The sequence below is a fragment of the Rosa chinensis genome, chromosome 2 (genome assembly GCF_002994745.2).
Source record: "Rosa chinensis cultivar Old Blush chromosome 2, RchiOBHm-V2, whole genome shotgun sequence".
Lineage (NCBI taxonomy): Eukaryota > Viridiplantae > Streptophyta > Magnoliopsida > Rosales > Rosaceae > Rosa > Rosa chinensis.
Window position 1 is genome coordinate 70815204 of NC_037089.1, and position 10436 is coordinate 70825639.

At 36.5% G+C, this 10436-nt stretch overlaps 1 protein-coding gene across 1 annotated transcript; it reads left to right on the top strand.

The window, feature by feature from the left end:
- Window positions 1-4904: 4904 nt before the first annotated feature.
- Window positions 4905-5609, top strand: LOC121051328 (secreted RxLR effector protein 161-like). Its single transcript, XM_040513565.1, has one exon. The coding sequence runs from the start codon at window positions 4905-4907 to the stop codon at window positions 5607-5609; it is 705 nt and encodes a 234-aa protein (XP_040369499.1).
- Window positions 5610-10436: the final 4827 nt, after the last annotated feature.

The window sequence follows — 10436 nt, forward strand, 5'->3', positions numbered from 1 at the left end:
TGATGACATAAAATCATTTCCATGATTCCCTCACCAAAAGGTTGGTAGAGTTAGTCATCTTTACTATTAGTTTCTCTAAATTACCCACCAAAAGTTGGAATAAGATAAGAGACATGTCTCCCTAAATTACTCACCAAAAGTTGGTGAATCATGATGTAAAACATCATCCCCTAAATCACTCACCAAAAGTTGGTGATGCATGATGTAAAACATCATCCCCTAAATCACTCATCAAAAGTGATGTGAGACATCATCCCCTAAATTACTCACCAAAAGTTAGTGATGCATGATGTAAGACATCATCATCCCCTAAATCACTCAACTAATTTACTTGCATTAAATTAAAGTAATTTAGTGGTTAACTTATTTTGATTGAGTTAATTATGCTTGTTTAATTAACCTTATTAATCTTGGTTAATTAAAGGATGATTATGGACTATGGCCAAATATAATTGAGCATGTGATTGGCCGACTATTCATTTTGAATGAATGTGGTTATGTAATTAAAGTAGTTAATTCATTTGGGTTATGTAATTAAAGTAGTTAATTCATTTGGTTGTGTAACTAAGTAGCTTATTTAATTTATTCAAGTTTGATTAAATTTAAATTGGAGCTTGTATGCCCCTAATCCACTCTTGTAATCGAAGATGGATGCACATGAGGATGATCCAAAGAAGAAGTTTGAAGTCATCTAGCCTTGAAAGAAGTTCAAGTGCAAAGTGTAATAGCTTAGCTTAGTTATTTAATTTTCGTAATCGTTACGCGTAATTAAAATCAACCACCCAAACATGACCTTGATCCAACATGTTGGCTCATGTTGGATCAAACAACAAGTCCATAATCATCCTATGTGACCTATTATAATTGCATGTCCATTGCACTTGATCAAGTAATTTTATATTTCCCATGATTCCATTTGAAAAATGTTTTTGATGAAATCAAATTGTTTTCTGAAAACAAATAGTGGGAGTATTTTATTATAGATCAAGTATAATGAATATGTGATTGCATTAGGATCAAAGCAAATGCAATGTGATTGTTATTAATAAGATTATTAAAGATGAGACCTTAAAATTCCCTCAAAGTGATATTAAGTTGAAAAACGAAGAAGTCATTATGAATGCTTCTTTGTGGCCTTCCAACATTGTAATCTCCTAGTAGATGTTCTTGCATGTGAATATCATTCCGAATGGAGGTATTTCTTGCTAGGAGCATTAAAGAGAGGTTATTCAACATTTGATGTTGTAAGGTAGGGACAAATCTTGGTCAATATTCTATTATGATGAGATTTAATTTTTGATCTCTATACTTACATGAGATGTTGGGTATAGCTTAACTAGAGTAATTTATCAATATCCTATTATGGTGAGACTTAATTACTTTAGAGGCCAAAGTTATGGATATTCACATTTGATGTGATTGGATAAGAGTATCCTCTCATGGAAATTAAGTTGACTTATAGTTCTATTATGATGCGGTTGGCTTAATGAATATGAGTCTTCCATACTCACTAAGAGTTTTAATTTATACTCTCGAATTCCTTGAGGGATTTGGAATTTGATAAAATAGTGAGAGGGTGCCATTTGATTCTTAAGACCCGAGTCACTTGGTTTTAAAATAAATCTTATTTATTTTATTTTTTATGTTATGTAGATTGCAATATGTCAGGACACCCTATCACCAAAATTCTCAATGAAAATCGTCTTGAGGGCCCAAACTTCAATGACTGGCTCCGCAATTTGAAAATTGTATTGACATTCGATAAGATCGCTTATGTCTTACAAAATGCACCCCCTCACACTCTTTTGGCTCAAGATGCAACCGATGAGCAACGTGTTGCTTATCAAAAGCATAAGGATGATGACACTCAAGCTAAATGTGTTATGCTTGCATCCATGAACTCACAACTTCAGAAGCAACATGAGAATATGGATAGCGCCAGTTCTATGTTACTTCATCTCACTGAATTGTTTGGTGAGAGAAATAGAAATGTGCGCTTCACAGTAGTCAATGAGCTTGTTAAGACAAAGCATGTGAGGGGTGCACCTGTTCATCAACATGGTCTAAAAATGATAGGCCTTATTGAGCAAATTCAAGACCTTGGATTTGCACTTGATGCGGAGCTAGCTCAAGATCTTCTTCTTTCCTCCCTAGATGATTCATTTTCTCAGTTCATAATGAACTATAATATGCAACAAATGGATCATACTCTTTCAGATCTTCTCAATATGCTGGTAACAGCTGAGAAACAAATCAAGAAAGAGAGTGGGAGTGCGGCCATTATCGCTTCTTCTTCATCCAGTAAGTCCAAAGGCAAAGGGAAGAAGAAACAAGTGATAAAGCCTAAGGGAGCAGTCCAAAAGAAGAAGAAGAAGGAACAAAAGGAACCAAAAGGTATTTGTTTCTTTTGCAACAAAGATGGGCACTGGAAGAGGAATTGCAAAGCTTATCTTGCATCCTTGAAGAACAAGTCTTCAACGGAAGGTATGATCAATGTGATTGAATCAATATTTACAGTTAATAATACTTCCACTTGGATAATTGATTCAGGTGCATCCCACCATGTTTGCACTTCGTTGCAGGACCTAGTGGGAGCAAGGAAGCTTAAAGCTGGAGAAATCACCCTACGTGTAGGAAATGGCACAAGAGTTGACGCCAAAGCCGTAGGGACTTATATTTTGAAGTTACCATCAGGAGATACATTGGAGTTAAATAATTGTCTTTATCTTCCTATATGTATAAAGAACCTTATCTCCATCTCCATGCTTTTGAAGGATGGTTATAGAGTAGTTTTTGATAAACTAAGTGGTTTTGTATCTATTAATGAACGCATGATATGTCATGCTAATATTATTGATGGTCTCTTTCATCTAGCTTTAGATGGTAGTATTAACTGTATGAAGGAAAATGCTTTGGGATCTAAGAGATCTCGAGAAACGGTTAACCCCATTAAGATGTGGCACCTTAAACTTGGTCATATTAGCCAAGATAGAATTCACAAATTATCTAAAAATGGATACTTAGAGTCATTAGGATCTGATCCTATGCCTACTTGTGAGTCTTGTCTAAAAGGAAAAATGACCAAGTCACATTATGGTGGACAAAGAACAAGAGTTAAAGAACTCCTAGGCCTAATACATACCGATGTATGTGGTCCCATGTCCACTATTAGTAGAGGTGGATTCTCATACTTCATAACCTTTACCGATGATTATTCTCGGTTTGGTTATTTATACCTTATGAAGAACAAATCTGAAGCCTTTGAAAAGTTCAAAGAATTTAAGAATGAAGTTGAGAAACAAACCGACAGAAGTATTAAGGCTCTAAGATCTGATCGAGGAGGCGAATACTTAAGCAATGAGTTTATTGATTATCTCAAACAAGAAGGCATTGTTTCTTCATTAGCTCCTCCTGGAACACCACAACTCAATGGTGTCTCTGAAAGGAGAAATCGAACTTTGTTAGACATGGTTCGTTCCATGATGAGCTATACTGATTTACCTATATCCTTTTGGGGATATGCACTTCAAACAGCAATTTATTTGTTGAATAAAGTGCCTTCCAAGTCCGTCCCTCTTACACCATATGAGATGTGGCATGGGAAGAAACCAAGTCTCAATCATATTAAGATTTGGGGTTGTCCAGCTTATGTCAAAAGACTAGAAGCAGGCAAGCTTGAAGCTAGATCAAGCAAGTGTTTATTTGTGGGATATCCTAAAGATAGTTTAGGATATTATTTCTATCAACCTGAAGAACAAAAGGTGTTTGTTAGCAGGAATGCCACTTTCCTTGAAAGGGACTACGTCCTTGATGGAAATGTTGAGCAAATGGTAGAACTCAAGGAAGTGTCCAACAAGCCACAAACTAACACTCCATTTCCCATTGAACAACTTCCTGAACCAACTATAACACAAACTCCAAGAATTTCTAGTAGGATCCGGATACCTCCCAAGAGGTATGGTTTGTGTCATGAAAGCCTTGGGGAGTTAAATCTCCTTGGTGACAATGAAAACTTGTATGATCCTTCTAGTTATAATGAAGCAATGTCAAATGTTGACTCAAAGCAATGGCAAGAAGCCATGGAATCCGAGATTGACTCTATGTATACCAATCAAGTCTGGACTCTCGTTGACCCTCCACCTGGTATTAGACCAATTGGAAACAAATGGGTCTTCAAGAAAAAGATAGGTTCAGATGGTAAAATAGAAACCTACAAAGCAAGGTTGGTGGCAAAGGGCTATAAGCAAAGAGAGGGCATTGACTATGAAGATACGTTCTCTCCTGTTGCCATGGTTAAATCTATTCGGATATTATTTGCTATAGCTGCTCACTATGATTATGAGATATGGCAAATGGACGTAAAGACTGCCTTTCTGAATGGCAACCTTGAGGAAGACCTTTATATGGATCAACCTGAAGGCTTTACGTCTAAAGATGACATTCATAAAGTGTGTAAGCTTCATAGGTCCATCTATGGACTCAAGCAAGCTTCAAGGAGTTGGAACATCCGTTTTGATGATGCAGTCAAATCTTTTGGTTTCACACAAAACATGGATGAACCTTGTGTTTACAAGAAGGTCAGTGGGAGTGCTGTTGTGTTCCTTGTACTTTATGTAGATGACATCCTACTATTTGGGAATGATGTAGGAATGTTATCTTCAATTAAAGTTTGGTTGTCCAAGACCTTCCTTATGAAGGATCTTGGAGAAGCTGCCTATGTACTAGGAATAAAAATCTACAGAGATAGATCAAGGAGATTAATTGGATTATCTCAATCCTTGTACATAGACAAAGTGTTGAATAGATTTCACATGGAACAATCTAAGAAGGGTTTTCTGCCTGTCAGACATGGCATTCACCTTTCTAAGAAAATGTGCCCACAAACGATTGAGGAAGTGCAAAAGATGAGCAAGATCCCATATGCATCTGCAATAGGGAGTCTCATGTATGCGATGCTATGCACAAGACCTGATATCAGTTATGGCGTAAGCATAACTAGTCGATATCAGTCCAATCCAGGTTTAGAACACTGGAATGCTGTTAAGAATATCCTTAAGTACTTGAGAAGGACTAAAGATTTATTCCTCATTTATGGAGGTGGTGATTTGCAATCAGAGTTGCAAGTGGAAGCATACACAGACTCAGATTTTCAATCTGATGTGAATGATAGAAAATCCACATCAGGGTTTGTCTTCACCTTGAATGGAGGTGCAGTAAATTGGAGAAGCTGCAAACAAAGCGTTACTGCAGATTCCACTACTGAGGCAGAATACATTGCAGCATCAGAGGCTGCAAAGGAAGCAGTTTGGATGAAAAAGTTCATCACTGAACTTGATGTTGTTCCTACCATTGAGTCACCGATTCCACTTTACTGTGACAACAATGGGGCAATTGCTCAAGCCAAGGAACCAAGGTCTCATCAAAAATCCAAACACATCGAAAGACGCTTCCATATCATAAGGGAGATTGTTAATCGTGGAGACATTAACATTCTCAAAGTAGCATCTGTTGATAACATATCGGATCCATTCACTAAGCCTTTATCACAAGCAAAGCTAGAAAAACATCTTGAGAAGATGGGTGTACGTTTCATGGCTGATTGGGTTTAGTACAAGTGGGAGATTGAAGGAATTGTGTCCTAAAACAATCATTTTGATGTAATTATTATTGTAATTATTATTAATCAAAAGGGCAAGTTTATTGTTCATTGCTTATATTTGATATTTGATTGAACAAGGTCCAAGGAATATGAGTTAAAGAGAAAGTAATCTAAAGAGTTAGATGTGTGAGACCTTTACTCTTTCACACTCTTATCCTAAAAGGTTCCTAGTCATAGGATTATCACTTGGACATTGATAATCCGGAAAGACTAGCACATACTATGTATGCTCAATATGGAGGATGATATGTCTCTTGTCATTTGTGTGGAGACACTAATACAAGTATGTGGGTGCTCTTAATTTAAAGAGTACACTGAACGCGATCGTTAGAGTTCTTGTATGGAGTCTTACTTACATGTCAAACTTGAACTCTAAATTGCAATAATACAAATTAGTCATTTGACCTGAGACACCATAGTTGTCTTATGAGTGAATTGATTATTTCTTGATGATGCAATAATATTGTGTCCCTTAATGGATATAATAGATGCATTCATTGGTATAATCAATTCGGTCATGGAGACATGTGAGTGTACAATAAGGAATCTCTATCCTTAAGTAAATAAGGTGTATGTTCAAAGATGTGATTCAATGAGTCTTTGGCCAAAGCATTGAATGAGATTAAAAAGGAGTTTTTAATCACATTCTAAGAATCACATAAGAATGAAAATCACATTAGGGGATTGACATATCAATTCCATACCCCGATGATGTGATTTAGAACATAGTGTTAGAGAAGGACCGTATTGTATTGTAATTCCAATTGAATAGGTTCTTTGTCATTCTACATTAACTAGGGTAGTCATGATATGTTGCAAGACGTCACTCATGACTTGTGAAGTCCCCGAGGATTAATAAACATTTATAATCCTAATAACATGGGAGAATCAAAAATGGAGTTTTTGATTCGTAAACAAAATAGAATGGTTTCTATAAACTTCACTGCCTTGTTAATTAGAACCTAAGAGATCGCACACCATATAAGTGGATCATTGAGATTGTATATGAAGAAGATTAAACAAGAGTTGGTTATGACCAAATAATTAATTAGATTTATTATTTGGACATAATTAGGATTTTCGGGTAAAACCGAACCTATTGGGCCTAAACGATTGTCGGGTTTTTGGTGTGGACTTGGGCTTCACTAAATGAGATTTAAATGAAAGCCCAAGACACATTTTTAGTGCCCAATAACAAGTATGGACCAGCCAAAAATATTGGCTTTATGAAAGTCAATATTTTCTTTTAGTAATTGGAGTTATTTCCTATTATATAAAAGTGAAAGCATGGACAAAGAGAATAAGTGTGTCTCCACACTATTATTTTCAGATTAGAGAGAGAGAGAGAGAAAGAGTTCTTTCTTAGTCCATTACAAAATTAAAGGAAAGAAGAACACTTGCATAATTTCTTCTTTTCTTTCATCTTTCTTCATCTCTTGATTCACTTGGTGAAGATCCTTAGAGGCCATATCCTTTTGTGGCTTTACTTGTTACATCAAAGAGAAGATTACAAGCACAAGAAGGAGTACAAGAAGGAGTTCTTAATCCAAGGTGCTTCAAGGTGGAGGAAACACACACAAGGAGAGATCAAGGAGAGGAACTTTGGTGGTTCACTTGGATCGGATTGAGATCACGCTCCAAGGGTGAGTAGAACATAAACTACTTCTTTGTTCTTCCTTACTTTGCATGCTATGTTTATATACATATCACAATAAGCCAAGATCATGGGTTAAAGGAATGGATTTTATGTTTAGTTAGTAGTTTAATGGTTAAACTAATTCCGCACTAATTAAAAAGTTTTGAAATTCATCCATTCCTTCACCCTTATAGTATTAAAGGAAGACTGAAATTTTAGGCCTTTAGAAGCTTTAGATACTTTATGTAGGTGTCTTAGAGTCTACTTAACCAACCATTTTGGGTACCAAAAGAGCTTGGAACAAAAGAACCACTTTCTGCAGTTTTTCAGTTTTTAGTACAATCTGACCCAGCTGCATTGATTTTAAAACTGGAGCTAAACCGCTGAGAATTTGAGATCAGTTCCTTCTAGAGAAATATATTAGACACAAAGATAAACATTCCAGAATTTTAATCACTCCAAAAACATTTTTCTAGAATTAGTTATGTAATTTTGAAATATGTGGACAGAAGCTGGTATTTCTGGAAAGAATCTACACATCGTTTTACTTTAGCCTTTAAAACCTTTACCCTTCACATGGCGTCACTTAAAATTCCATAACCATTTCAATTTTACTGAGTTGGTTGTTAAACCATCTTCTTTCCAAAAAAATTTCAAGAATTTACCTCTAGTATTTTGAACACTTTTTCTTTACTCTTGATAGTTCCTATTTAAACTCTGTTTCTAGCTTTTGACAACTTGTCTTTTAAAGATTTTCTTGCCACTTTTTCCTGAAAAACCAATTCTCCCTTAGAGCCCAAATGGTTTGGTTATTAGTTGATAAATTAGATTAAAGGAGAGGTTTTCTCCAGAGAGCATTGAGAGTGATTAGCTAGTCTTGTATATCATTATTAATGTTGCTTATTGATCTAGGCTCAATATCGTGGTAGGATCTTGTGAAGTTGGTGGTTGCTACAAGGTTGCATTGAGGACAAGTACTGCAAGAGAAAGCTCGAGTTCCAAGTAGGGGATGCTTTTAACTCTATCTATGCTTTCATGCATATACTATGTTTTATATGAGGCCAGTTGCATGGTTTTGAAAATAATCTGTTTTACACTTGAAATAGTTTGCGTGGTTGGATTGATGTGTTGTCAATTGATGGGGATGTAAGGAGATGTTTGTTCCTCCTTGAGCCATCGGTGGTGGGCAGTGTGCACCATGCCCTTGTTATTGGATTATCCCCTTTGTCTCTAGCCTTATGATAATTGAATTCCGAAAAGTGATTGGCTAGATGGACAGTTATGATGGAAGTTGTGGAAGGAGATAATTGCTGTGGGATTGTAATTACATGGTGACGATCACTTGGAATAGCAAACCAGTTTTTATCTACTACTTTTATTCAAAATGATAACTCATATTTTTAAACTTAGATATGGGGGCGGGCATGGGCAATGACTGGATGTAGGAGCCTAACCCCTAATTTAGTTTATTTTGCAGGCTGTTGTTGTCGAAACTTGGGTACAGAGGATAATCCTTGGAGGCCACAATTTGTTTTATTTAAAGTTTATTTTTGTTTGGCATGTTCGATCTCGTTAAATTTTTGTAACGTTATGTATGGTTGATGATGCGTGTGATTGCTTACCACCAAAGTGGAACCCTAGGGTTAGAACCTCCATTTGAGTTTAGGACCTAGTAGGCTAGACCTAGAAGACTCACGTAAATTACCATTCAATGAACCTAATGCAAACTTGGGCTAAGAACTAAAAAAAAATTGACGTAGGTTCTAAAACTCAACACAACACCACCTTCCTTTCCTCTTCCTCTCCTAGATCGTAATCTTGTGATTACGAGCCAAGCCCACTATACAAGCCTAAGAATTTTGGGCTTATAGATTTCTTGTTTTCCATCCTAAAGGTCTTGTCTCTTTGATGAATTCTAGGCCCAAAACACCTACTCCTTAAGTTTCGCGGGTGTAGGGTTCCTTAGGGAGGCCGCGCTTTGGTAATCCAGTCTCCGGATCGCCACACAAAACACCAAAATGATTAAAAATTATCTCACTTACCTCAGCAACAAATTTTTGTTCCCACCTACCTAATTTAATAGTAAATGATCATTTTGCCCTCAACTCAATTAATGAATTACAGCCACTGCCACTCTCTCTATCTTCATTGGAGGAGGAGGAGGACACAAACTGATGAATCTCAGACTACCATGTCCTCCTCGTCGTTGTCCTCAGCAGAGAAGAGATAAGATCTTAGGTTTCTCGTGAAATCTGATCAATTTGGGTCCTGATCAATTTGACCTCTCTCACCTCGAACTTTCTCAACTCGATCTCTCTCATGGCGCTGCTCGAATTACGAATTGGAAGCTGTCTTCAACCTCCAAAACAGGTTTGGATCTTTTACGCAATTCAATTTTCTTTCATTTTGAATTTTTAAATTTGCAAGAAAATGTTGAATTTGAGGTTAGGGTGCGTTTGTTACTGTAATTTTCAGTTCAAGAAAATGCGGAATTGGTGACGTTTCTGATTGAATTTGATGTTTTTGGTTACAGTTCAAACTTGTCCTTAACGGAGCGACTGCCAGCTGACTTGGATACACATTTACGTAAGCGTACGTATCATTGTCAAGGTAGGGAAAATATTATGCCCAAAGTTATCGTACCACGGGGAATAGTGGCTAACCCACAATTCTTGGTTAATCGCAAATAAAGACACTTAGCACACAAAGAAAAAGAAAAAGAAAATAAATAAAAATATTACTCTAAGGCACCAAGCCTTAGCAATGCTCGGTTTTAGTTTTCACCAAAGCCTAATCAAAACTAAGAGCCTAGTGGCGGATATTTACAATGAGGTAGAAATTGTCATTTGAAATTGCGATTGTAATTTTCTAAAAATTAAATTGCAAGAATTTAAATGAAAGTTAGGGTTTCCTCCTAGCCAAATTCAATGTACAAATATACTCCAACAATGGCCAAACAATTCATAATATATAGCATTACGAACCGTACCCAAGGCTTTTCAAGGCTCATGGGTCATTAGATTCCTTAAAGGGTATTCCTACTCCTGATCAGGGGCCGTAGAAACTCAATTGGGACAATGTAGAGCCTTGTTAGGGTCTCTAGTTGCACCAAAAGACAAAGAGTCCTACAATCAAGGTTCC